The following is a 27907-nucleotide window of genomic DNA, read 5'->3' on the forward strand; positions in this document are numbered from 1 at the left end:
CATATTTCTTCTGGAAAACTCCACGGAACATTCATGAAACAGTGAATATGAAAAGGGTGACTAATGTGCAGTTAGCATCGTTATGAAGGTGGATTTGAGCCCATCAAGCCTCTGTAAGAGTCTAAGGAACCCCCAGGGGTCCCATAACTGTGCTTCGAACTGATAGTCTAGAGGAACCTCAGAAAGCATTTTCCAAAAAACCCAGGCCAATCTGAGTGCCCTGGCTGACTTCCCTCAGCTGCCCGTGGTCTTTTGAATGTTTTCACTAGGGAGGAAGCTTGGGGCAGTGATTAATCATTGGGCTCTGCAGAGAAACCACCTGCTCAAGCTCACATCTTAGTACTGCCACTCGCTAGCTGTGTGGCGGGGGGTGAACTACTGACATCTCTGCTTCAGTTTTCTCATCTTTAAAAAAAACTCTGACTTTTTAGAGTTGTTGAGAAGTAAATGACATAAACTAGAAAGGCGCTTAGCAGAGTGTCAATAATGTGAGCCCTGGTTACATTGCAGAGCTTCGCCCCTGGGGCTGGGCGGTGACACTGACCATGCTACAGTGGCGCTTCTTGGCTCACACGGGGAAACTTCACCTGGGCAGTGTCCCAGGGAAACTAAACCCTTGAGTCGATATCTCATAGCCCTGTGCACTTCCTGTCTGAGTTGTGCAGGGGGCCAGGGAGGTCTTGAGGGGGAGAAGGAAGCAGATGCCCCCATCCCCCACCCCCTTACCCTTGAGACACCCAGGGCCCACAGCCATCAGCAGGAGGCCTTGAGGGCAGAGAGCTGGGAGACATCCCCAGCAGTTGAAGAGCTGGAGGGGGGGTTCTGTCTGGCCTTGAGGAAATCTGTGATGGGGCAACACTGCACCCCAGGGGCGTGCCCGGCCCCTGCCCACAACCCCCTCCCCATCCATCACTGAGCCTCACCCTCCTCTCAGCCCTCCGCTGACTCCGGGCCCTGGAGCTCACTCTCGAGATCCTGGGTCCCACCCTGCCCTTTGTGTGCGCTGCACAGGGCAGGACAAGATGCCCAGGGAACAGCATCTGGCCGTGCTGGAGATCCCAAAGTGAGAGAAGAAACCTCCTCCCTCGGTGGGAAGGCGGAAGGCAGATGGGAGAAGCAGGTGCACACACTGGGGAAGAGCTAGTCCTGGCTCCCAGCCTCTCCAGCCAGATTCTCCTGAGCTGGGCTGCCTGCTGCACCTTACTCAGTCCAGGCCCAGCTCCCTGGAGGAGCCCAGATAGGCAGGAAACCCTTGTTCCTAATCGCTACCCCTGTGGTGGTTCCTCTAGTCTCCAAAATCACAGCCATGGAGGTCTCATAACATGGGGGTGGGGGTGGGAGCTCTCAAGGAGGCAGAAATCCTAAGGCCTCCAGGTGCTGAGGAGACCCTGTCCGAATTCTGGAGGCCCTGATTTCCCGCACCCCGCAAAGCCTGACAACTCAGACACACAGGAGGTCTTGCTAACTCTCGCTCCATTTTTCCTCTCCTACCCTCACAATTCCTTTGAGTAGATGGTAAAACCGAAGCAAAAAGTGGGTGGGCTCAAACTGCCCACCCACCTCTTTCTAGACCCCAGCCCAGGACCCAGGGGCCCCTCCCCCCTCAATCCCTGTAGCCTCTGCGCCTTTCTCCACTAGGAAGGTCCCTTCTGGCTGAGTGGCAGGTTTGGGGGCCCTGGTCTAGTCTCCTGCCCCTGGCTCCTGGGCAGTGCCCCCAGGGGAGCTCCGGTGGGCTAAGATCTCCTCAGTCTCAGCCCTGCCCCACCCCCCGCCTCTCCTGCTGCCAGCAGCCCCCCACCTCCCACCCCTGGGCTGTGGGACAGGGAGAGGGCTGAGGGGCTGGCTCTGCATACTAATGTTCTGCCCATTGTCAAAGCCCCTTTGTGCCAGAGAGCTCCATTGAGGCGGCTCTGGGGCGGCCACAATGGGGGCTCTGTCCCCGAGTTGCCCCAAACAGTCACCTGCTTTCAGAGCCAACCCCCCACCATCCTCCACCCGCCCCAGTGGCCGGAGGGCCCAGAGAGCACGGGGGAGTGGGCCCAGGGCCAGGGGGGATGGGCAGGAGACGACCCCCCCCCCCCCACCGCTGCCCTGGACTGGCTGGGAAGATGGGCATTTGACAGGCCAGGCTGTGGAGGGCACAGGAGGGAGCAGCCTGGCTCACAGGGGCGGGTCATCTGTGGAGGGAGATGGAATGCGGGCTCTGTGGGGCCTAAGAAGGGAAGGGGCCCTCACGGCCTGCCCACTCCTCGTTCCATATGCCCAGCCTGGGCCTGTGGCTGCCCACCCCCTTCCCCTCCCACCACAAGGACACACTTGGGCTCATATATGCAGAGACACACAGGCACACACTCATCTATGCGGCCCCACACGCGGCTCTCAGATGCATGCCGGGGTGGATGTGCCCAGACACAACACGCCTGGCCAGGCACACAGACCCGCATGCCCACACCCCCACCCGATGGCATAAGCTCCTGTGCACCTGACACCCCCTCCCCCACACGCACCACTTTCTCTAAGCATTCCCTCTGGCTGCCACAGGCACTTCAACACCGTTCCTCCACCCGCCCCACCATGCCCTGGCTGCCCTCAGCTGCTTTGACACAGGTTATAACAAGTTTGCACTTGTTGTGACCTCAAGAATGTGGCCCTGGGGCGGAGAATGTCCTGCCGCCCCAGACCGCACCTGCTTATACGTTAACCATGGGCACAGCCTCTGCTGAACTCTGAGCACGGCTCCCCCTGCACCACTTCCACCATAGGGGTGCGTTCGGTAGGCCCCAGAGGATACAGGAAAATCTAACTTCCCAGCTGGCCCCATGCACTTGAACATGGCCCCATAGCCACAGCCTGGTGAGGTGGGTAGGATGGTTCTGAGAGGTGAGATGATGTGTGCAGGCAGCTGGTTATGAGGTTGGGACCAGAATGGAGAGCTCCTGCCTTTCTCTTTATGTGTATATACTTCTCTCCTACCTCTCTCTTGGTTCCACCTAGGCGACTCCCCCCATCCTATCTTTTTACCCACCTTCCTTGGGAAGGAGTGGGAGCCTGCTGGGGATTGGCAGTGGGAGAAAAAAAGGAAAAAAAAAAAAAAAAAAAACAGGTACAGATACCTTAAATAGGCTGTGGGTCCAGAAAGAACCTCAGAAGGTAACCTTGACCCTTTCACTGCCTCCAGGCAGGGTGAGTCTACTTCCTTTCACTTCCCATTTCACACCAGCCCCATTCCTGCTGCCCACGCTGGATCACTGGATAGAATAACCCTTAGCTAGGGTTTATAGGAGGAGGTCTTTACTGAGTACAAGTCCTTGTGACCTTGTCACAGAACTCTGGCCATCCCAGGTAACACCCTCTGCCCATACAATGATATGTAGAGTGTTTGTGCCTTTTCTACGATGGTCTGGGGGCATCTCCTAGCAGCCTAGACAAGAAGTATTAAGAAGGAAGAGAGGAAGGCCAACTGGAACCCCAGGGGTTTGACAGCTGACTGCACAGTGGTGTGTTGGGTCCTGGGAGGGGCGATGGGTCCCAGCTGCAGGAGCTCCATTATTAGACAGACAGCTAAGATGGTATCGGTTTGCTCATCTGCGAGTATTACTGAATGCTGATCTCCATGATGGTTCCCTGGTTTGAGAATTGCACAGAAGAGCTGTGGGACCCTTGTACTCCATTGCCCCACCCTTTATCTAGAATGCTCCCTCTCTAGCTACTGGATTCTGTTTGAGCTGCCTTCACGCTGGAACATACCTCCCCCAACCCTTACCTACAGAGGGGCTCTCTGCCTCCTAGTGTCCCTTCAGTTGTCTTCTGTTGGAGAAAGAGGCCTGCCCAAGGTATAAGCCCCACCCTTCCCGCTGTGCTCAGGCAGTTAGTCACTGCAGGGTGGAGGACAGTGGGGCCCACCTCTGAATCAAGTCGGTGTCTTCCTGTCACCCCAAGGAAGGAACGTGGGTAAGGAGTCTGTGAAAATTGGGGAGTGGATAGAGATTGTCTTCCACGGCAATGGTGCACCCCCTTAGACTTCCTGTGGGAGGGTCAGAGGCTGCTCTCCTTATGGGAACAGCTGTCCTAAGAAGGAGATGAGCTGAGGATACCTGTGGGGAGCGTGGGTCAATTCCCTGAATGTGAATTATAAGTACAGGGTACCCCTGGGTCTCCGTCTTCACCAAAACTGCCACTAAAAATAAATTGCTTAGGCAGCAGCAGGTATACATTGTGACTTGGCAGGAAGAATTTCCTGGGCATAAGGTATTGGAAGGCAAAGAGGAAGAATGAGAAGAGGTGGAACACTCTATCTCATGAGAAGGAGAAGTCTCCCATCAGTCACTTATGGAACACAGGCTGGCGGCCCAGTGACTTTCAGAGTGCTGTGGGCTGTGGGATTTCCAAACATCTCAAAGGAACTCCTTTGCCTATTTCCACAGCCCCCAGCCAAAGTATCACTGAATCTGTCGCCTTCCCATGGACCTCACTATGTGCTCTGTCTTCAAACTCTTCCTGTTGGCATATTTTTGGGCCCCCTGCTAGGTGGGAAGTCCAAACTTCACACATCCTGGGCTGTGGCTGGACCTGGATAAGGGAAGAACTCCATGGGCAGCATCTCACGGTTGGTGCCACACCAGCCGGCACTTGCAGGAACCCAGGGCGAAGACAAGGATCTTGTAGGAGAAGGCCAGGGTTATTGCTCTGATTCTGATCTAAAACAACATGTCCTCCAAGCTAGCTGGGTGATCTTGGGGAAGGTACTCACCGTTTCTGGGCCTCAGCTTCCTCTTTGATAAGACAAAGGGGTTGAATGGGATGCTGATGGAGGACCCTCAACACGCCCATTCTCTGAGATGCGATGGTAGCAAGAGGAAAAGCAGAGCCTTTGCTTTAAGCAGGTCTGATTCACCTGTCGTGCCTGCCCTTCCTAGCAGTCTCCCTGGGCAAGTCAGCTAAACTCTGTCAGTCTGGCTTCCACATCATTAATAAGAGGACAATGCTGTGATCAACCCCTCAGGGCGGATGGGATGATGCGTGTGACACTCAGCACAACACCTGACACAGGGTAGGGGCTGAGATGGGGAAGTTCATGGTTCCACAGGAGCCCAGAGGCAGGAGGCTGAAGGGCCAGAGGCAAGAAGGAAGAGAAGCTAATCAAGCACAGTTGGAGAGGAAGTGTATTCCATGGAAGAGGTCCCATTATTGGCAAAGAACTGCTGGTGAGAGAAAGAGTGGTCCATTCTGGAACTGAGAGAGGGAAGTGTGGGTGGCAGACAGGGTGCAGGTGTGTGTGGTGGGGACAGGATAGAGAGTGGCGATGCTGGGAGGGTGGTGGGGGCCAGCCTGTAACAGACCCTGCCCCACCTGCCATCCTCGTGGCTTTAGAGATGGATCCTCTGCTTCTCCACCCTCCGTTCATTCCTCCCTTTCTCCCAAGACTCAGTCCTTTTATCCTTGGTCACACAGCCACCAGGAAGCCATGGGCTCCCCTGGGGGAACTTGGCAGGTCCAGGGAGAGGCTTGTCTGACTCTGGAGCAGGTTTTGGGCCAGGCCTGCAGTTCTCTGCCTCCCTGTTTTCCCACTAGGAAAGAAGGGTCCACCTCCAGGGAAGACTGGAGTTTTGGCCTTGAGCACTCTACTAAGCATTGGGTCCCTCTGTGGACTTCAGTTTTGCCCAGAGAGCAGAGAAAGCATTGAGGGTGTGGGGCTGCAGGCAGCTTGGAGTGGGGACCTAGGGAATCTAAAGATGGCTGTCAGCCTAGAGTAACAGCTCGTGGGGAGGGTGACTGGGCCAGTGCCCCCAAGTGCCCAAAAGCTGAAACTTCAGAGGGAGGCTTAGAGGAATGACTTCCCAAGGAAGAAGCATGATGCACACTCTGAAAAGAGGAAAGTGTAGACAGACCATTTTTTTTTTAAAGATTTTATTTATTTATTTGAGAGGTAGAGTTACAGGCAGTGAGAGGGAGAGACAGAAAGAAAGGTCTTCTGTCCGTTGGTTCACTCCCCAAGTGGCGTCAATGGCCGGAGCTGCGCCGATCCGAAGCTAGGAGCCAGGAGCTTCTTCCCAGTCTCCCATGTGGGTGCAGGGGCCCAAGCACTTGGGCCATCTTCTACTGCTTTCCCAAGCCACAGCAGAGAGCTGGATTGGAAGAGGAGCAGCTGATACTAGAACCGGCGCCCATATGGGATGCTGGCGCTGCAGGCCAGGGTGTTAACCCGCTGTGCCACTGCACCGGCCCCTGACAGGCTCTTTTAAATCAAAGGAGTACCAAGCACCAAGGGAGGACATGGAGATGAACAAAACCCAGGTTAAGAATCAGTTTAGAAAAGAGTCTCTTGTTTGGGAAAGTGGGGGATGGTTCTTCCTGAAGGGGTGGGGCTGAAAGAGTGGCCCCAATAGCAGCTGTCCCAGGGGGTGCTCCCACATGGAGGAGCGATGCTTCTGCCTCCCCTCAGCCCTTTCTGGCCTTTTGGGTCCTCTCCTAGGTAGACCTCCCTGATCATTGCCAGGACAGCTTCTGAGATCACAGGCAGAAAGGCTTAGCCAGAGGGGCCTTCAGCTGGGATCTAGTGCGGTCTTCTCTCTCTCCTCTCTCAGGCAGGCATCCGTACCTGGGCCCTGGGGCACCCAGCAGCAGGTCCTATCCACTTGGACCCTCTCTAGTTTCCCAGATTCTAGTGGCAGGACAGGTTATAGGTCCTTATCTCCCAGGGCCTGGCCAACTCGGGCCTTGAGAAGCCCACCGACTGCCTGGAGTCCTTGGGGTTGCAGGAGAGTGGGAGAGGGAGGGGCTGAAGGGCAGCATGAGGAGCTTAGCTCTGTGCAGCATTCCTTACTTCACACCTCCTCCACCTGTTGGTTGAGAACGAGGCTGGAAGGAAGCCTCATCTTAGGAATAGGGAGGTGGGTAGAAGAGTGGGTAGGAAGCCCCCTCCAGTTCTGTTCAGCCACAGTTAACCCCAGCCCCCATTTCCCTGTTAGTCCCAGAGGAAGCAGCGACAAGGCAGGTTCAGTGTGAACATCCCCAGGCCCGCTGGGATGCAGGGCAGCAGTATGAGTGGGAAGTCCACGGGACTTTCACAGCTCAGAGGCTGTGGTTTGCCATTAAATAAACATCAGTCGGTTGCTCCACCTCTCTAAGCCTTGGTTCTCTGATTCAGGAGACATTTTTCCTTCATCCGCAAAGCAGGGTAATCATAATATCCTTATTTGCATAAAGGCCTTAGAGATTTCACATACTTTATCTCGTGTAATCCTGACCCCGCAATGGCAGGTGGGAAAATGAGGCCCAGAGAGATTAGGAGATGGAAAGTTCCCATAGCTGGTAAGTGACACAGACTAGGATGGCGAACAGTGGGAAAGGAGAATAGGCAGGGTCTTTTGGCCATGACCCAGATGTGCCAGGATAACAAATGATTTTATTAGGCCTAGCCCATTAGATTGAAAATGATTCTCTTAACACCATGTTAAGAAAGATTCTGAGGCTTAGTAGGAAAAAAAGTACTGTGATGAATCAGTGATACCTGCTGGGGGCAGGGGGTGGACAGTGAGTGACAGCTCACATGCTGTATAGTGTATATCCCAGCTCAGAATCACCCAGTGATTTCAAGTTCACATCTTTCCTCTGTACTACCCATTAGGCTGCATTCAAAGGTAGCAGCTTAAATAGATGACTGAGATCTCTGTCTTTGAAAAGCTCCCAATCTCTTGAGTAGGAAAGGGACAGTGCGGCAAAATGTCCCAGGAACATAGAAGTAGACTAAATATTTCACCAGGGAGGTCCCACAGCCTAGAGAGCATTGGAAGAAGGCCTTAAGAAATGCAAAGAATTTTAAAGGACAGAGAGGGGGCATTGAGGGAAAGGGAGAGCGCATTTTATTTTATCTTATTTTATTTTTAAAGATATATTTATTTATTTGAGAGGCAGAGTTAGAGAGAGAGAGAGAGAGAGAGAGAGAGAAAGTAATGAGGGAGGTGGAGAGAGAACCCGGGACAGGATATTAGAGTGACAGTGAGACACTGCCCATACCTAATGCCTCACGACTAGGGAACAGTCTTACATCTATGATCTTGTTTAATTCTTCCAGTATCTCTGTAGTGGAAATGAAAATCCAGCGTGTAAGTGATCTGCCCACATCACAAAGCCTGGATGTGGCAGAGTCACTGAACAGCTGATCAAGGTCTACAAAAGCAGCAGATTTTCACTGAGGACTGTAATCAAGGCTGAGAGGGAGAGGAGAGGCTGGTCATCTGTCTCAGATGCTCTGGAGAGACTGCCGGGGCTGAGGACTCAGAATATGACCTTGGATTTACTGATCAGAAGCTCAGCTGTGACCTAGGAAGGAGCTTTCTGTTGCTTTAACTGCCGCCCAGGGTGGCTGTGTGGATCAAATGGAATTGTTCTGATTTTGTATAAGTGCTTTGCAGACCGTGAAGCCCCACATTCTGAACGTGGCTGTTTCCATCATTTTAATTGTTATTAGGTATTATTAGATTGAATCCTTTGATATTGCCCATATTAGGATCCATTTTTAAAATGTTTTTAATTGGTAATTTCAGATGGTTCTGGAGGGTGGGGATGAGGTAGTGAGCATCTATGAAAGATGTCTGCTCCAGAACTGGAGAGCCCTGCCCCCTGGTGGTGGGGAGGTAACCCTTCAGCACAGGGTGGAGAGTGGCACCTAGCTGGTGGAGCTCAGTACTTGTGAGTCCCTCTCCCCTCCACTCTCCCAGACCCCAGTAGGTCGTCTTGCCAGGCCCCTGTGCTGGAAACTCAGCAGAGACTGGGGTGTAGGCTTACCCTCTTGAGGGGGGTATGGCCGGAAGAATACTTCTGGTATCTAAGCTAGGTTGATCTCCTCAACCAGTATCTTTGGAAGTAAGTCAAGCTCAGGGTCTAGGTCAGGCAATGACTGACTGGAGACCCAGGCAGAACTGCCACATGAAGGAGAGACCCCTCACCCTGCTTCTCCCTAATGCAACCCCTAAATCATATTTTCTCGGTATCTCACATCTTACTGACAACAACAGGAAAATGATAGAATAACAATCAAAGGGATGATCAGAAAGTTCATGGAAATGAACATTATCTTTTAATTCCATTTTCCCACAAATTTTTTGAAGTACCCTATATATGCCATTGCTTCCAGTTGAATCTCAGTACTCAGATCTATTCATTTCTTCAGTTAAGGTAAGGAGGATGGGTTAACTCTAAGTGGCTGTTCTTTTGAGGTGAGCACCCAGAAGTGTTCAGGCTAGGAGGTTCTCTGGGTTTCTGGAGCTGGGGCTGAGGAGGAAGTGGTACGGCCTGTGTCCTCAGTTGAACTCTGCATACTGCCAAGCTGCTCACAAAGGACCATCTCCCTGCAGGGCCCAAGATGTGCAGTCCTGCTGCCCTAGACTATAGTTGGGAGCAGATACCATGACTGGGTGATGACTCAGGGAGGAAGTGCACTGGGGGCAGTGTGGAGGATTGGAAGGGCAGGTGCACCAAAGAGGCAGAGTCCATTTGCTGCAGGCAGCAGGAAGTTACCCCCCCTCTCCTGCCAGGGAAAGATGGGGTCCCTAAGATGTTACCCTCTGGGCAGTTCTTAGAGCGGGCAAAAGGCCTGGCCTGGGGCCTGGGGTGGAGGAAGGGGCAGTGGCCTCAATCAGCCCACACAGACAGGCAGGAGTGGTGGCAACCCAGAGGGGAACATCTGACATGGCCCCATCTTTTTGTCCCTCCCTCTCTTGACCGGAAAATACACAGGGGGGTCAAAAGGGCCAGACGGAGGTCACAGGCTCCCAGGAAATGCTTTGAAGGCTTTCTATCCTTTCTTTTGATCAGACTATGAGAACTTTCCAAACGTTGACACAAGGGAAGAAAAGCCTATTCTTCCCTGGGCCAGGGCCTCGGTGTCAAGCTGGGGCTGCAGGGTGGGAGGGAGAGGGAGAAGGAGTCCGGAGGGTGGCGACGGTGACTCAGCTGGTAAGTCAGGCCCCTGGACACACACACACTGCCCTCTTTCTCCCCACCTCAAGATTTGTGTGCATCTGGATCCATTTCTGTTTGTTTGTTTTCCTTGGGGCAGGACAGTAGGGAGATTAATGAATGAAGACATTAAGTTGGAAAAGAACCCCAAGCCCGACTCCATTCTTCTCCCAACCTTGAGGGCTTACATAATCCTGCCGTGCTTTTCTTACTGCCCTTCCTCTTAGACCCCTCTCCTTTCTCCTCTCTTCACCTCCCCTCTCATTAAGAGCACTTGGAAGCCCAGAAGTGCTGCTTTTCAGTCTCCGGTGCAGCTGCTCTCCCTCTGGAGGACTCCAGGATCACTATTCAAGTCAGAATTGGTCTCCACAAAAGAGATAATGTGGTTGGTGAGAGAAGCTAAGTAACTGCTTCCTCTCTCCACCAAGGCCAGGGGAAGGAATGGGACCAGACCCCAGTGGCAGGAACTCAGACTGGACAGAGAGTCTTAAAGGGGACAGTGACCTTAATCACCTCACACAGCGTCTCCAGACTGACCCGACAACATCCTCTGTGAATCCAGACCCCAGAAGCAACAAGATAAGCCAGAAACTGCCATGCATTATATGTCCTTGAAATATTTTTGTCGTAAGAATTGCACATTTTTTTCATTTCTGCTCCATCGTATATTGTTTTTATAATATGAAAATAATATTTTCAAAATCCTTTGAGTAAAATTGACATTGCAGGATTGGAGTCCCTCCTGGTACACAAGTGCTTGCTTTGACTTGAGAAATGTAGAACTAATAAAATCTCTTCATTCCACAGTGAAGAAAATAAAGGTCAAGAAGTTTAGACTTGCCCAAGACACAGCTGGCTGGTGGCAGAACTGAGTCTGGCACCTATATCTCTTGCCTTCCAGTCCAGTGTACTTTCCTGGAGGCAGTGTTGCCTCTTAGTTCCAGGCAAGGTCCCCCACATCCTTGTGTCTGATTCCTTCACTCCATCTCCAAAATCCTGTGCTCAGCTGAGACACCTCAGGGTCTGAGACAGTGCTCAAAGCCACTGGCCACGTATGGGGCTTTCCCAACACTTAGCACTTGGGTGTGTTGCACAGATACAGGGACAGAGAATGAGCTGGTAGTAGAACTTCCTATTTGTACCCACCTATTCATTTATTTACACCCACCAGTGATTGGGTCAGACATACGTTCCAACTGAAACTAATTGGATTAGTTAATAGTTATAGTGGGTACTCCTCTCCTCCTGGGAACATTTTCACTCCTTATCCCATTTCTAATTTAAGAGTCTCTTTTCTAGAGGGAAGTAGGGAGAATGCTCAAGAGACTTTAGAGCTTGTAATGCTCCTTGCAAATGTGGACAACCAGGTCTTGGGCTATAGGATTATAGGAGGAAAAAGTGTGATAAAGAATCAGAAGGCTGGCCGGCGCCACGGCTCAATAGGCTAATCCTCCACCTGCGGCACTGGCACCCCGGGTTCTAGTCCCGGTTGGGGTGCTGGATTCTGTCCCGGTCGCTCCTCTTCCTGTCCAGCTCTCTGCTGTGGCCCGGGAGTGCAGTGGAGGATGGCCCAAGTGCTTGGGCCCTGCACCTGCATGGGAGACCAGGAGAAGCAACTGGCTCCTGGCTTCAGATCAGCATGGTGCACTGGCCACGGCAGCCATTAGGGGGTGAACCAATGGAAAAAGGTCTCTCTCTCTCTCTCTCTCACTGTCCACTCTGCCAGTCCAAAAAAAAAAAAAAAAAAAAATCAGAAGGCTGAAGGTCTCAGGCACTTATATAAAGGTTTCAATGCAATAGAAGAGCTTTTTCATTTGTGGAGAGGAGAGGGGCAATGGTGATCAGCTCCTTCTTTTCCCAGAATTGTGCCATCATTATTACCAGGCCCTCTCAGTCTAGGCAAAATGTCAACCTGCTTATCTGGGTCCCCCAATCTATGCACACTGAGCAGTCATTCAATAGAAATTTATTGAATGAATAAAGAAGATCCAAAAAAAAGTGAGAGAATTTGAAGGCAAGTGCTGTCATTAGATGGATAACATTCTATTCCACAATAAAATAAAATAAAAAAATCAGATCTCCAGGGTGACCTACAGAAGGCTGGAGACCCTACAAGGAGGAGAAGGTACAATCCAGAGAGATGCATAAGGAGTAAAAAGGGACAAAGAGGAGGAAGGTGCAAAGGAAGACAGAGGAAGGAGAAACTTTTCAGTGGCAGTGAGGACAAAACATGAACGAGGGCAGGCAGGGAAGCACAGAGCATTGGAGTGATGAGAAGCGAGTTGGGATGAGAGTCCCGGAGCAGGGAATGGGGAGAATAAAGACATGCCACCAAAGTGAGGAGAAGAAATGAGGGGATACAGCAATCATAGGGGAAGGGTCTTGCCTCCAGCCGGCAGGTTCACCCTGGGCATCATTCCTGGTGAGTTTTGCACCCATCTAGATCCTGATAACAGCTAGCCTTCTCCAGGTGTCATCTGCTCTGGTTGCTGAGTGCTGAATTTGCTCAGCTAAAGCACATTCATTGAAGTATTACCCTGAGGCTGCAATGGACAGGACTTTGGAATCCAGTTACAATTAGGTAGAAATCCCAGACTTGCTACTTACAACTTGTATCATCCAGGCTCTCTGAACCTCAATTTTCTCATCACCAATTATGAAAATAATAAGACCTGTTTTACAGAGCGGTTGCAAAAATGACATATAAAGTGCTGGTCTAAAGCAGGCATTCAATAAATGCAGGTCCCCTCCTTCCCTGCCCCTCCATTACCCTGAACCTGGGGAAAAAAAAAGCTAAAGTCACTTAGTGGCTCTGTGAAAGGATGTCCAGCAGGCCACAGCACAATGGGGAAGAGGTCGAGGTTCTGCATCTGATCCCTGCCAGAGCCAAAGGCTCCACACCCACTCAGTGGCTCCTGCTTCGCATTCTAGCCACTTAATCTCAAACACCCGAAGCCAGGCACAAAGAATGAGGGTGTTGAGTGATCACAGGACGTCATCATTTTTCTGAATTGTCTTATTAGGGTCTTTCATGTGCCCCTAACATTTCAATCAAAATCAATGGTGCCTTATTTGCTGGCTGGCCCTGGACATCCTCAGTGTTGTCCCTTTTCCTCATTTGATCCTTTCTCTGGATGAGCCCTTTCTTGGACTCTCCAATACATAGTCTCCAAGGGTCCAAGTGTCCACATTTCTGTAAGGCATCATCCCTAAATGAGGCCAGTGTGGAGGAAAAAGCTCAACTCCTTGTTGTTAACACAAGGATGCTTCAAAAAGTTTGTGTAAAATGGAATTAAAAGAAAAGTTTATTTCAGAATGAAAAATTTTGAAATCCATGTGTAGCTTTTCTGTAATATGTATTTTCCATGAGCTTTTTGAAGACCTCATGTATGTTTCCTGCTCTATATGGTGTAGTAACAGTCTTACAGAGTGTTTTGTGACGTTCTATGAGTTAACATTAAAAACAAGGAGTCCAGTGGCTAGCACATATTAGATACTTACTCAGCTAATTCGTATTAGTTACTTTTTCTATCCTGATCCCCCAAGCTAGATATCACCATTCCCTGATGAATTCTCCCTATGCTCCATTGATACATCCTCCATAGCGCTTGTCATTTCCTGCTGTTTTATGGTTGTCTAACCTTATTAGAGATCCATTTCCATAATCCCAGCGCCTGGTTTACAATCTGGCACTCACTCCATAGATGCTGTACATGGTGGGCAACCTCATTACAGATGAAAATATCTGCTTGCTTACCTATTAATATTGATAATTAGCTGTCTAGAGTGTCCATGAGTACGAGAAAAAAGAGAAAACATTAGAAATATCAAGAGAAGACACAAACAAAAGGGGAAATGCAAAGGCCCCAAAGGCTCTAGACCAGGGTGAAGTTCTGTCCTTCCATCCTGTCAAGGACCAGAGCTTCTACACCTCAGCCCTGCTATGAGGGCGGAGTCTTTTCCAATTCTCTTAGATTGACCACTGCGACTGGGAAGGGCAAAGAACCCTCTTCTACTCAGTTCACTCATAAATCACTTGTTGATCACTTACTATGTGTTACATATTGTGCTAATCATTTGGGTAACCAAGATGTATTATGCCTAGATCCTTCTTTCAAATAAGTGTATTTGTAATAGAAGACCAATGATATGCCAAGAGCTGGGCTATAAAAATTATATAGATATACACATATAGATGGAAACTCAAAAAAAGGAAATTATTATGTAAGGTTGTGGGAATCAAACAAGGCTTCATGGAAAAGGAGTCACTTGAACTGGGCTCTGAAAGATAGGACTTGGATACATAGAGATTGAAAGAAAGGTGTGGTCAGGAAGACAGGAAAACACAAGTGACATGTTAAGGCTGGAAAGCATGTGCTGGTACACCAGGGAGCAGGGGTCATCAGTGCACCTCCAAAAGAGAGAAGAGGTGGGGAACAAGGCTTGGAAAGGAGTTTTACAAGCAGATCATGGGAGGCCCTACATGCCAGGCTGAGTCTGGACTCACTTTGATAGACAATGAGGAAACAGTAAGAGGTTTTGACCTTGGGGAAGAAATGGAGACATATAATGTATACAAAAAGTACCCATGAAAAGTGAGTGAGTTTGGGAGAAAGAAGACTTGGGCCAAGTCCAGTTTTATCATTTCCTGAGTCACAGCATCTCTTTACCCTCAGTTTCCTCATCCATAAAATAAAGATTATACTCTTAACCCTGCATGGGAATGCCATGAGAACAAAATATGAAAGTACTCTGATAAGTACCGGATCAACACACATCTATTTGTGGTCACGGGTGTTAATTAAGGGAAGAGTAACCCAGTGGCAAAGTAAGATGGACTAGAGAGAGACTAGAGATAAGAGAATGGGGGATGGAGTAGGAGGTGGATGCTGTGATTCAGCCACAAGGCATTAGGACCTGGAGTAAGACAACTGAATGAAGGGGAGGAAGCACACGTTGATACATCTAAGCTTGTGGCATTAGAGGAATGTTGAGCTGAGGAGGGAGGAGACTTTGAGAAGACCCCAAGACTTTGAACACAGGTAACTGGGAAGAGTATGACGCCTTAACTATTTAGAGAACCAAAGAGGAGCCACAGGTGGGAGAAGACTCATTCATGTTTGGAAATGAATGTATTTAGTGTTCACATCCCAAAGCTCTTTTAGTCAAGTTGCTCTTGCCACAAAGAAAACAGATAAAACTCTTTCCTTACCCTCCAACTCAACAGATTCTGGGAGAAGGTGCACGGTTTTCCCTGCCCCTCCATGTGCTGGCCTCCCAGTGGGGAGGGTTGAAGCATCTTTTCTAGTCATCAAATTTAGCACAACCAACTCCAGTGCACCACAGCAATTTTTCTTTTATTTATTTGTTTTTCAAAGATTTATTTTATTTTATTTGAAAAGCAGAGTTACAGAGAAAGAGAGAGGCAGAGACAGAGGAAGAGAGCCAAACACAGGAGCCAGGAGCTTCTTTGGCTCTCCTGTGTGGGTGCAAGAGCCCAACCAATTGGGTCATCTTCCACTGCTTTCTCAGGCGCATTAGCAGGGACTTGAGCCACTGTCCATATGGGATGCCAGGACTCCAGTTGACTGCTTAACCTCTTAGGCCACAATGCCAGCCCCATACCACAGCAATTACAAGGCTCATCCTCTCTCCATCCTCCTGCAAAAAGGAACAGCTGAGCCGAGGAGAGCTGGGACTGAGGTCTTGGGGCTTTATTTCTCCCACCTTTTGAAAACAGGACGTGTAAGCTTTGCAGCATTAGTGAAGTCCATGTGAATGTGGATCTCCACGTTCCCTGCAGGTCTCCAGAGACTCGGAGTCTCCTGGGAGGCAGATCAAGGCTGTAGCCCTTCCTCAGGTTTGGGCTGTGCAGGCCCAACTTTCAATCATTGCTTTTCTCAGTCTTTCCTAACAAACTGTGGTAGGTTCTGGGAGAACAGATGAAAGGCATAATCCAAGGCCTTAAATTAGGAGCTTCACAGATGGTAAACAACGGTAAACAAATATTTCAAAGCACTCTGATGTTTCAAAATGGCAATATGTCCAAGACCATGCTTACTGACTGTGTTGGGGTAGGGCCAGGAGTGGGGGACAGAGAAAATGAGCTATTTCTGTGAGCGTCAGGGAAGGCTTCAAAGGGTACAATTAACACCTGAGTCAGGTTTTGAAAGATAAGCAGGTCATTAGGTAGGCACAGTGTGAAAGCAGGTCAAAGGTGGAAAGGATCAGATAATAAGGTTCTTTAAAGCACTGGAGTCTAGGGAATGTGTGAAAGATTGTGAGGATTAAATCTAAGAAGCAGACAGAGACCAAATCGCACAAGACCCTAAATGCTAAGAGAGTTGCAGTTTATTTGGAAAGCAATGGGGGTTATGGATCAATTTTAATTATGACACTCACACGAACAGTATCCTTACTTGAGAACAATCCTGTATTCAAGAAGGGGTCTGAGGGGCAGGTGTTGTAGTGCAACAGGTTGAAGCACCCCCTGGCTTGCCTGCATCCCTTATCAGAGAGATAGTTCGGCTTCTGAGTCCTCCACTTATGATTCAGCTTCCTGAAAATCCACCTGGGAGACAGCAGCTGATGGCTCAAGCACTTGGGCCCCTGCCAACCCCATGGGAGACCCAGGTAGAGTTCCAGACTCCTGGCTTTGACCTGGCCCAGCCCTGGTTATTGTGGGCATTTGGGGAATGAATTAATAGATGGAAGATTGAACTCTCTCTCTCTCTCAATAAAGAAAAAAAACATTTAAAACATAAATATATACATATATACACATATATGCAAGGTTCTGATAAATACTTTCATTCTGGAGAATGATTCTCAAGTGAAATATATGAGCTCTTAGGTAGAAGAAGACACCTATAGCAAGATCTGATGGGCCTGAAGCAGTAGGGGGAGTGGTATTTGCTGAAGGAACATGCTAGACCTCACTGTAGGTATGACTGGCCTTTGAAGAATCATTTGTTCAGTTCTTGGAGGAGAAAAAAGATGGATGTCCCTGCTTCTGTTCCTTTCGCTACTCAGAGGCTAGTCTTCAGAATTCTGTGCCTGTGTGAGATGGAATTTGGGAGAATAGCACCCTCTGGAGGAAAGCGGGTTTGGGCTTTGGGAGGGGCGGCAACACACCATTTTCAGAACGTGGGCAGGCCTGTTTCCTTTCCCCAGGGGGCAGGTCAGCTTGCCCTTGGCACGTAGCTGATTGTTTACTTGCTTCTGATTCTGGCTGCTGTGGAAGACAAAACTGCCTGGCTGTGGGAGGTGGCACAACAGCTGGGAGCCGCAGATCACAGCTGGAGGTGGCAGATGTAAAGGCTGGCAATAGTGGGCCCAACAGCCGGAGGCGGCAATCACAACAGCCAGAGGCAATGCAACAGTAGACAAAATCCCCCATGCTCATGAGTCCAGAGCCTTGGCCCCCCAAGTGGCCCCTACGGCTGGAGCTAGCGCCCAAGCACTTGGGCCATCCTCCACTGCCTTCCTGGGCCACAGCAGAGAGCTGGACTGGAAGAGGAGCAACCGGGACTAGAACCTGGTGCCCATACGGGATGCTGGTGCCACAGGTGGAGGATTAACCAAGTGAGCTACGGCGCCGGCCCTGCTCTTTTCACATTTGAACTATCCTATTTATTGCAGTTCAGCTGGTGCTATCAGTCTGGAATCATTTTCCCTGTAGCTTGAACTTGCTGGTTTTGGTTGCTCTTCTTGGAACTCAAAGAACTAGTCCAAAGCATTCATGTGACAGTCCTTCAAACCAAGCATTTGCACACATCTATTATATTCTTCTGACTAAACCTCCCCATTTCCTTCAACCATTTCTCATGTGATCTTGCTCTGAATCCTCACATATCCTCATTGTCCCTTGATAATGGAAACTGCCTGCAGGACTGGGATGAACAGAGCAGAGTAGAATCAACTACGTCCTTACTGTAAAGGCTTTAAGTAGCCTAAGATTGCATCACTTTATGTGGCAACTAAGATACATGAATAATTCATATTGGATTTTCTGCTAAAGTGTTTATTTTTTTCTCATGTTATTTCTTGCTAAATCACATCTCTGAAAACCAGAACTTGCTCAGGTAATTTTTGAACCTCAGTTCATAATCTAGCTCTTATCCTTTTTATTAGATTCAGTCTACTTTTTTGCTCCTTTTGAACCCTAATGTTGCCCCAGCCCTTGAATTTTCAATCCACTCCAGTTTTGTGCCATCCATATAACATCATATTGTCTGATAGTTTTGATGGAATCAGTGTTAAGAACCTTTAATAGGGCCGGCGCCGCGGCTCACTAGGCTAATCCTCCGCCTTGCAGCGCCGGCACACCGGGTTCTAGTCCTGGTCAGGGCGTCGGATTCTGATTCTGTCCCAGTTGCCCCTCTTCCAGGCCAGCTCTCTGCTGTGGCCCGGGAGTGCAGTGGAGGATGGCCCAAGTGCTTGGGCCCTGCACCCCATGGGAGACCAGGAGAAGTACCTGGCTCCTGCCATCGGATCAGCACGGTGTGCCAGCCGCAGTGCGCTGGCTGCGGCGGCCATTGGAGGGTGAACCAATGGCAAAAGGAAGACCTTTCTCTCTGTCTCTCTCTCTTACTGTCCACTCTGCCTGTCAAAAGAAAAAAAAAGAACCTTTAATAGGACAAGGCCAAAGATAAAGCTCTTGGGTACATCATTAGAAAATTAATTCCAGGCTATCATGGTCCATTCACCAGTACCACTAATTTTTTTATTTTAGGTCACATAATACATTAAGATGCTGTTTATTTTTCTCTATCTTATCCTCAAGGACACAGAGATCTTGTCAAAAACCTTGATGATATAATTTAGGTATACTTTATTGTCTTTCTGATTTGTTGATTTAGTAACCTCATCACAGAAGGAAATTAAGTTCTTTTGTTCTGACTTTTTGCTAATAATGCATACTGAGTCTGTTGATAACTTCCTGTCCCCCATTCTGCCCAAGTACTCACAATCATATCTGTTTGCCTATAGTTTATGAGATGTACCTTAGTTTGCCTTCTGAAAATTAAAAAAATCATCTTCAATCATTCCCAACTCTGCAGTAATTCCTCTGTTCTCTAATATTACTCAAAATATCCTATAGAGGTTTTATATCTTCTTTTCATGAGTTTAAGGATCCAATGAGGAGGCATGCTAATGCATGAACTCTAAAATGGTATATACATGCAGGCATTGTGCTGGTGGTTTGGTACTACTGAGAATGAAAGAGGGCTTTATTTGGACTCCAAATAAGACTTCTCTCAACTTCAGAGTTTCAGAGCTTCCTTTTTGCCCTAAAGTAACTGGTCAGTGAATGGCATCCAAGTCTGGCTAAGTAGCCTCGCATGGATAAAAATCCCAAAAGGAATGGGGCTGGTAATATGGCCATTTTAATTGCCTCCGAACATTCTTGGGATTCTCATCCATTGATGATCTCTAATTCAGTGCCTGGGGCTGGCTCTGTAGTGTAGCAGGTAAAGCTGCCACCTGCAGTGCCGGCATCCCATGTGGGCGCTGGTTCGAGTCCCAGCTGCTCCACTTCCGATCCAGCTCTCTGCTATGGCCTGGGAAAGCAGTAGAAGATGGCCCAAGTCTTTGGGCCCCTGTACCCATATGGGAAGACACGGAGGAAACTCCTGGCTCCTGGCTTCAGATGGGCACAGTTCCACCCATTGCGGCCAATTGAAGAGTGAACCAGTGGACAGAAGACCTCTCTCTCTCTCTCTTTCTTTGTCTCCCTCTCTTTCTCTCTCTGTGTAACTCTTTCAAATAAATAAATAAATCTTTAAAAAATAATAATTCAGTGCCTACCTGGATGGGAAAATGAAAGGACTCCAGTATTTTAGTGTTTTACGGGGGCAAGGGCATGGGAAAAATAGGATGGGGGCAGTATAAAGAATAAAATACAGTGATGCAGACTTTTTGGAATGGAGAATGTAAAGGACCTCTCTGTTCCCCCCAAAAGGGAAAACTCCTGACAGATCACCTTGCTCCTCCCCAGAAGATCTGGCTATCAGATCCAGGGTGCCAAGACTCAAGTGATTAAAATTCTGTCTTCTGGAAAAGTACAAGTTACTCCTTGGACAGGGTACCAGGCACCTTGTGTTAAGTGAACTGTCTCATATTGCAGTGACTTGTCCCATTTTCTACTATCAGGACAAAAAGCAATCCCGAATTTGAGCCTGCAGAAACATAGCCACTAGACAATCCTAACTCTTGTACTTTATTCGATCAAAGCAATTTTGCCACCTATAACCTGGCATTTCTTATGATCCTTGGGGAAACATTCCAGTGCTCCCAGGAAGCGTCAGCATGTTGCTTCTCTTCCACTTCTACTTCTTTCTTTTCATTCAAATCCTGTATGTACTCTTCTTTACATCACTCTGAGATCTTAATCCATGCCAATTTCCCCAAATGATGATGATGATGATGATTAGAAAATGAAATGAGTTTGGTGCTTGGAGAGCATCTTAAAGGGTAGAATAATGGGAAGTTTCTGCTATTTTATGTTCCAGATGAGTATCTTAGTATCACCAATGGGTATTGATTTGGGATTAATGGAGAGAAAGGAAAAATTAAGGGTATTTGTGTGTGTTAAGGGAGATTGGCTTAGAAGGGTTTCAATGGAATAGCCTTTCTTGTCTCATGGTAGCCATTCATAAGAGTGGAAAGGGATCCTATTTCAAAACTAGAGATCATCACAGACCTGGTTTTGTGGTGACTGGAGATCAGTAGAACTCTCAGTCTCAACCCCATCTTCAAGGAACTCTGTACTTATTACTATTTCTTCTTTGCCTTTCCTGTAATGCAATCTAATATTAGATTGTATTACAATTATGCACTTAGTAAACAGTGTCTTTCTTATTAGTTTATGAGTTCTTAGAGCAAAGATGATGTTATTTTCATCTCTGACTTACCAGCACCTTGCACAATGACTGGCCTATAGTAAGAATTCAATAAATAGTTGCTAAGAACAAAAGAAAGAAATGATACCAAAGTGAATGTAAATTATTCCCCCTTCCTATTGGGTGGTGTCTAGGAGTTGGCTTTGTTTCTAAAATAACTTCTATTATGCTGTCTTGCTCCTTTCAGATGACGTCAGCTGCCAAGGTATATTACAGTCAGACCACTCAGACAGAAAGCCGGCCCCTGATGGGCCCAGGGATACGACGGCGGAGAGTCCTGACAAAAGATGGTCGCAGCAATGTGAGAATGGAGCATATTGCTGACAAGCGCTTCCTCTACCTCAAGGACCTATGGACAACCTTCATTGACATGCAGTGGCGCTACAAGCTTCTGCTCTTCTCTGCCACCTTTGCAGGAACCTGGTTCCTCTTTGGTGTGGTGTGGTATCTGGTAGCTGTGGCACATGGGGACCTGCTGGAGTTGGGACCCCCGGCCAACCACACCCCCTGTGTGGTACAGGTGCACACGCTCACCGGAGCTTTCCTCTTCTCCCTTGAATCCCAGACCACCATTGGCTATGGCTTCCGCTACATCAGTGAGGAGTGCCCCCTGGCCATCGTGCTTCTTATCGCCCAGCTGGTACTCACCACCATCCTGGAAATCTTTATCACCGGTACCTTCCTGGCGAAGATTGCACGGCCCAAGAAGCGGGCCGAGACCATCCGTTTCAGTCAGCATGCAGTTGTGGCTTCCCACAATGGGAAGCCCTGCCTTATGATCCGAGTTGCCAATATGCGTAAAAGCCTCCTCATTGGCTGCCAGGTGACAGGCAAACTACTTCAGACCCACCAGACCAAGGAGGGTGAGAACATCCGACTCAACCAGGTCAATGTGACTTTCCAAGTAGACACGGCCTCTGACAGTCCCTTCCTCATTCTACCCCTTACCTTCTACCATGTGGTAGATGAGACCAGTCCATTGAAAGACCTCCCTCTTCGCAGTGGTGAGGGTGACTTTGAGCTGGTGCTGATCCTAAGTGGGACAGTGGAGTCCACCAGTGCTACCTGCCAGGTGCGCACTTCTTACCTGCCAGAGGAAATCCTTTGGGGCTATGAGTTCACACCTGCTATCTCACTGTCCGCCAGTGGCAAATACATAGCTGATTTCAGCCTGTTCGACCAAGTTGTGAAAGTGGCTCCCCCTAGTGGCTTCCGTGACAGCACCGTTCGGTACGGAGACCCAGAAAAACTCAAATTGGAGGAGTCCTTGAGGGAGCAAGCTGAGAAGGAGAGCAGTGCTCTTAGTGTGCGCATTAGCAACGTCTGATGGCCTGTTCCCACATCCCCATCCCGCAGGTCTCCCTTCCTCTTCTTCACGCCCTGGGTCAGGGGAGCTTCCTGGGTTTACTGGAGAGCCCTAGAAGCATCCATCTTCCTCTCCCTCCTCTTTAACCCGGTGGCCTGTCAGTCAAGGCCAACTGCTGTCCAAATTTTCCTCCCACCATCTCCTTTCACTTTCCCCTGCTTCTACCCCAATACACACAACTGCCTTAAGCCAGGATGGGGGAAGGAGAGGGAACATGGGGCTGAAGTGGCTGAGAAGGCTTCAGCCGTGCTTGGAGACTCACGTTAGGAGGACCATGTGGTTGGATGGATGCACCCCGCACCACCATCACCATAAAGTCTGGTGACTTGAGGCTAGCCCCATCCCCTCTGTCTCTAGTTTTACATATAGAAAGTTCCTTCATAGCAAGACTCTCTTGAGTGGTCTCTTTGGTGCCCTCAGAAATAGAGGAATCTGAAATCAGTTTATCCTAGAGCCTCTACCAATCCCTGTTGAAAGAACTCAGGGTTTGTCTAGCTTCTGCTGGTAACTCCTGACTATTGCCTAGAATCTCAATCACCACTATCTTTCCCTTTCTAGTTTCTTAAGCGGACTCCTTCGAAATAACTAGTCCTCTGATAGCCTCAGCTCCAAGAGAATTGGGGTTGATTCAAGAACCATAAACAACCAACCTGCACACCTGCACCCATCCTGGATTCTGAACTCTTTAAGTTGGAATGATTAATGCAGAGTGTTGCCCAAACATTGGACTTACCTTCCATAAAACCTTGGGAAGATTGCTTCTCCTATGACTAAGCCAATATTTGAGAAAAGCCCAGTGCCCAGGCCCCATGGAAAAGCCTGAAAATGATCTTCCATGTTACACTGTATCTGGTTTTTCTTCTTTCCTGCCTAGCTCAGGTCCCTCTTCCATTTAACCCCAATCCTTTGGGGGAAAGGAGGGGACATGCCAAGGGCCTGTCTTAACACTGTCTTAACACTGGTGCTCCCCTGAAAACAGATTCCCTAGGAAAGTAAAATCAACCTCACAAGTGAATTCTCAGATTTCCAAACTGCTGTACAGAGCCTCTGGGAATTGGCGATCTTTGTGAAGGATTGGACAGTAGCAGAACTCTGTGGCCTGTAGCCACTATTGTGCCTGATGTGCCTCTCTGTGCCCATCTGAAAAGTGCCAGTTATTTCAGTAGGCAGTGCTGGGAGAGAAGGAAATGATACCTCCTCATCAAATAACCATTGTCTCTCGCAGCCATTCCTGAGACTTGGTAAGAAATGATGAAAATCAGTGTCATCTCTACTCTCCTCACGCATGCTAAAAAGTATACTTTGCATTCCCTTTTCTTTGGTTTGGGCTGTGATAAAGCGCAGGGTAGGGCATATAGGCACCAGAACTTTCTCTAAAGCCCCAGATCCCAAGAGTGCTTTCTGGTCTCATTTAGGTACCATGGAACTCCCCAAAAGTGGCTTGGCATAGAGATCCTGTAGGGATCAAAAGGCAGTTTTATTTTTTAAAGTGAACTGATGAGCCATGCGCTCATGCAGAACACACACAGGCATCTGCGTGCAGATCCTTACAGAGAAACTCACGGCACTTCATGACTGGACCCATGGTCATCATCTGCTCTAATTGCATAAAGTCCTATTATATTCATCTTTCCTTGAACTCAGTTAACTGCTGAAAATGAAGACCATTCAGTCTCTACTCACGGTAAAAACCAGCATTTCTGTCTCTCTCATGAAAACAAGAACCAGAAAAACCTGAAAATCGGAAACAAAGAACAGAAGGCAAAGGGCCAGTTTCAGTGCTCGAAACTTTATTCAACATTAGACTTACCTGATGTCTCTCAAGGTGTAAGGACAAAATGTACCACTGTGTGTATTTCTTCTCCATTAGCAAGTTATGCTCCGGCTGGTTTCTTCTGCACACTGCTGCTTCCCCTCTGAAGGAATTATTCTCTTCTCAGAGCCCTGCTGTTCATTCTAAGACCCACACTCCTGATTCCTGGATAACACTGAGAACGTTTTCTGACTTAATCCTTCCTGACCTCCTCCCCTACCCCAGGCTCTGCTCTACGTTGCACTTTAAATCATACTGCCCTATGAACGTAATCTGGCAACTTCACCCACAAGCCTTCCCACTCCCCCAGGGAACAACTCCCCCCTATACAACCCTAAATGGTTCTTTAGACAACAGCCTGTCTCATCTGTCCTGGAGCCCTCTTTCTACAGGTCAAGTTTAGAAGTGGCCAGGTCAGGTGAGAAATGGGCGCCTTGTCCACACCAACCACAGAGTTGGAAAGTTGGCAGGGTACTTTCAGGCTCAGGTGTTAAAAGGGGGCAGATTTCAGGACATGGGCCAAACAACTGTTGGGGGGAGGATGTGAAGATGAGAAATGTTGATGCTGAGGGACCCAGTGAAATCAATGAAACACTTGAGTCTTACTTGGGTTAGCAAAGAGAGGTGAGTGGAGGCTTAGGGAGTTAGGATATGATACAGATGAAAGGTTTATTTAAGAAGAAAGAAACAGAGATAATATATACATATAGAGAGATGTATATAGATGTATATATGTCCCAATATATTGAATGTACAGAAAGGAAGTATTCAGAGAATTTAGTTTAGTGGGTAGGTATCCTGTCCTGGTTGTGGGGTAGAAAACCCAGATTTTCCAACTTACAACCAGTGATCTTGGTTTCAACATGGAAGTGATACAGCTGATGAGGGATTTCATGTTTGATGATGGGGAAGGGAGGGGTAGAAGCTGCCTTTCAGAGATAAAGAGCTATCCATCGAAGCTTATGATGAACCTTGTGCTATTGATAAGATCAGGAAGAGAGGTGTTAGAAGGAAAATGGGGAGGGGAGATACCCTATCCATGGAAAGCTAGGAAAAATCTACTACTTACGCTATGTGCCCCCATCCCAAATAGCATCCTCTCACTGTAGTACCTGTTTTTTTTTTTTTTTTAAATAAAGCACATAAATAAAGCACCCTCTGTTTCCCTCTATTGAAGTACGATATATTTCCCCTTCTTCCACAGGGGTGGGAGCAGCTGCAGCTCCAGCCCCTGGAACGAAACTGAGAAACTAAGCACATTGGTGTATGAGAGGCACTAAAGGGAAACCTCAACCCTGAATCCAAATGGCAAGACTGAAAAGCTGTTGGGACAAGATACTCCTAAGGCAGAGGCTCAGCCCCTCAAAGGCTGCAAGTAGCCCTGAAAGAAGGCCATTTATGCCAGAAGAGTCCTAATCCTGGCATTTGGGCATACAGGGTGATGTTTTGGCTTTGATGCTTCTGTATGAAAGCAGGGAGTGGGTCTGAGGTACCTTGAGAGCTTCTGAAATTCCCATACTACGCTCTGCCTTATTATCTCCCTAGACCCGCATCAGTCTGTAAGTCATCCAGGGATTTTCCTATGAGGTCTGAGCGGAGAGAAGAAGCCAGTTATACCATTGATACAAGCCACGTACACTGTACCACCCCCAACGCTCCTATTCCTGGTCCATTACCCATGTTAGCCAACCTAGTTTATGTGTGAAATAACACATTACCTTTGCTGTACAGTTAGTACAGGCCTCCAGGTTCAGTAATGTCCAACTCTACTGAAGGAGAAGCATCTAGTGATGGTTTTTCCATTCATTGCATTAAAGATTACGTCAGGTCAATTTTACCTAGGGAAAAAAGGTGTTTTTTTCTTTGCTTATTTTATTTTTATCCATTCAGAACAAACTACTAAATAAAATAGATGAGTCTCTCATCTTCACCTTAACTTCTTTGAGAAATCTAAGCCAATACTATTATCATAGCCTGAACACACAGGGGGAGGACTGAGTTAGGCTGTGCTAGAAGAGCTTCTGACTGCGTTACTAGAATTTTTCCCTTTGATTTTTCTTATTAATAATATTACCCATTCCATCCACTTCTTTCCTATATTGCCCCTTATTAACATTAGGATTCTTTAGAACATGCTTTTTTTAAATTTAATTAAATTTTATTTATTTTGAAAGGCAGAGTTACAGAACGAGGAAAGAGAGAAAGAGGGAGGGAAAGAGGGAAAGAGGTCTTCTCTCCACTGGTTCACTCCTCAAATGGCCACAATGGCTGGACCTGTGCCAGGTCAAAGCCAGGAGCTTCTTCCAAGTCTCTCATGTGAGTGCAGGGGCCCAAGCACTTGCACCATCTTCCACTGCTTTCCCAGGCAGCTGGATTAGAAGTGGAGCAGTCCGGACCCAAATTGGCATTTATATGGGATGCCCACACTGCAGGCAATGACTTAACCTATTATACCACAGCACAGGCCCCAGCACATACTTTTAAAAATCAGTTTTATTTATTTTTTAAAAAGATTTCTTTAGGGGTTGGCACTATGGCACAGCGGGTTAACACCCTGGCCTGAAGTGCAGGCATCCCATATGGGCACTGGTTTGAGACCCGGCTGCTCCACTTCCGATCCCACTCTCTGTTATGGCCTGGGATAGCAGAAGGTGGCCCAAGTCCTTGGGCCCCTGCACCTGCGTGGGAGACCTGGAGGAAGCTCCTGGCTCCTGGCTTCGGATCGGCGCAGCTCTGGCCGTTGCGACCAATTGGGGAGTGAACCAACAGATGGAAGACCTCTCTCTCTCTCTCTCTCTCTGCATCTCCTCTCTCTGTGTAACTCTGACTTTCAAATAAAGATAAATAAATCTTAAAAAAAGATTATTTACTTATTTGAAAGTCAAAATTACAGAGAGAGGGACACATGGGATGGGGGAGGGAGGGAGAGAGAGATTTTCCATCTGCTGGTTCACTCTCCAAATGGCTACAATGGGGGCCAGTGCTATGGTGTAGTATGTTAAACCTTTGCCTGCAGCTGCAGCATCCCATATGTGCCAGTTGGAGTCCCAGCTGCTCCTCTTGTGATCCAGCTCACTGCTGATGGCCTGCGAAAGCAGTGAAAGACGGTCCAAATGCTTGGGCCCCTGTACTCACGTGAGACCCAAAAGAAGCTCCTGGTTCCTGGCTTTGGATTGGCCAAGCTCCAATTGTTGTCGCCATTTGGGGAGTGAATCAGCAGATGGAAGACCTTTCTCTCTCTCTCTCTCTCTCTCTCTCTCTCTCTCTCTCTGCCTCTGCCTCTGCCTCTGCCTCTGCCTCTGCCTCTCTGTAACTCTGCCTTTCAAATAAATAAATTTACTTGAAAGGTAGAGTTACAGCATCCATATGGGATGCCAGTGCTACAGATGGGGGCTTAACCAGCTGTGCCACAGTGTCAGCCTCTAAAATTCAATTTTTAAAGGCCAAGATTAAAAAAACATCTGAAAACTAGCTCATCTTAATCCAAGAAGTCTAAGTTATTTTGTAACTGGGCATTGTCCCCTTTGGCCAGTGATTACATGCCCAGTTTCCCTTCCATGCTTCTGCGTAGACTCGTTGCTGATTTTCCTCAAGAAAAATCAAGTCTCCTCAAGTCTCAAAAAAAATGGATTTGCCTTCTATCCTTATCTATAATAGCCTGAGAAAGGGTGTCAATATCCAATCCTGAATTCTGACAAAAAACAACAGATCCTATAGTAACTATTCTTCCTCCCTCCCCCGAAATGGAAGAACAGAGGGAAAAAAGAAGGGAAAAAAATTTGGTCTCTTATCACCAATAATAAATACTTAACTGTAACATTTACAAAGCACTAAGACTGGATCATGACACATATGAGAAAAATA

The 27907-nt window shown here is 48.1% G+C and overlaps 1 protein-coding gene across 1 annotated transcript in view; it reads left to right on the forward strand.

Moving 5' to 3' along the window:
• Nucleotides 1-25197, forward strand: part of KCNJ10 (potassium inwardly rectifying channel subfamily J member 10) — a 30663-nt gene extending 5466 nt beyond the window's left edge. The window contains 1 exon segment of the mRNA NM_001198930.2: nt 21052-25197. Within this exon segment, the coding sequence (NP_001185859.2) occupies nt 21052-22191 (1140 nt within the window). The 3' untranslated portion in view covers nt 22192-25197.
• The last annotated feature ends 2710 nt before the right edge of the window (nt 25198-27907 follow it).

Source organism: Oryctolagus cuniculus, chromosome 7, assembly GCF_051225735.1.
Source record: "Oryctolagus cuniculus isolate XC-2025 breed Fujian yellow rabbit chromosome 7, ASM5122573v1, whole genome shotgun sequence".
In the NCBI taxonomy this organism is placed as follows: domain Eukaryota; kingdom Metazoa; phylum Chordata; class Mammalia; order Lagomorpha; family Leporidae; genus Oryctolagus; species Oryctolagus cuniculus.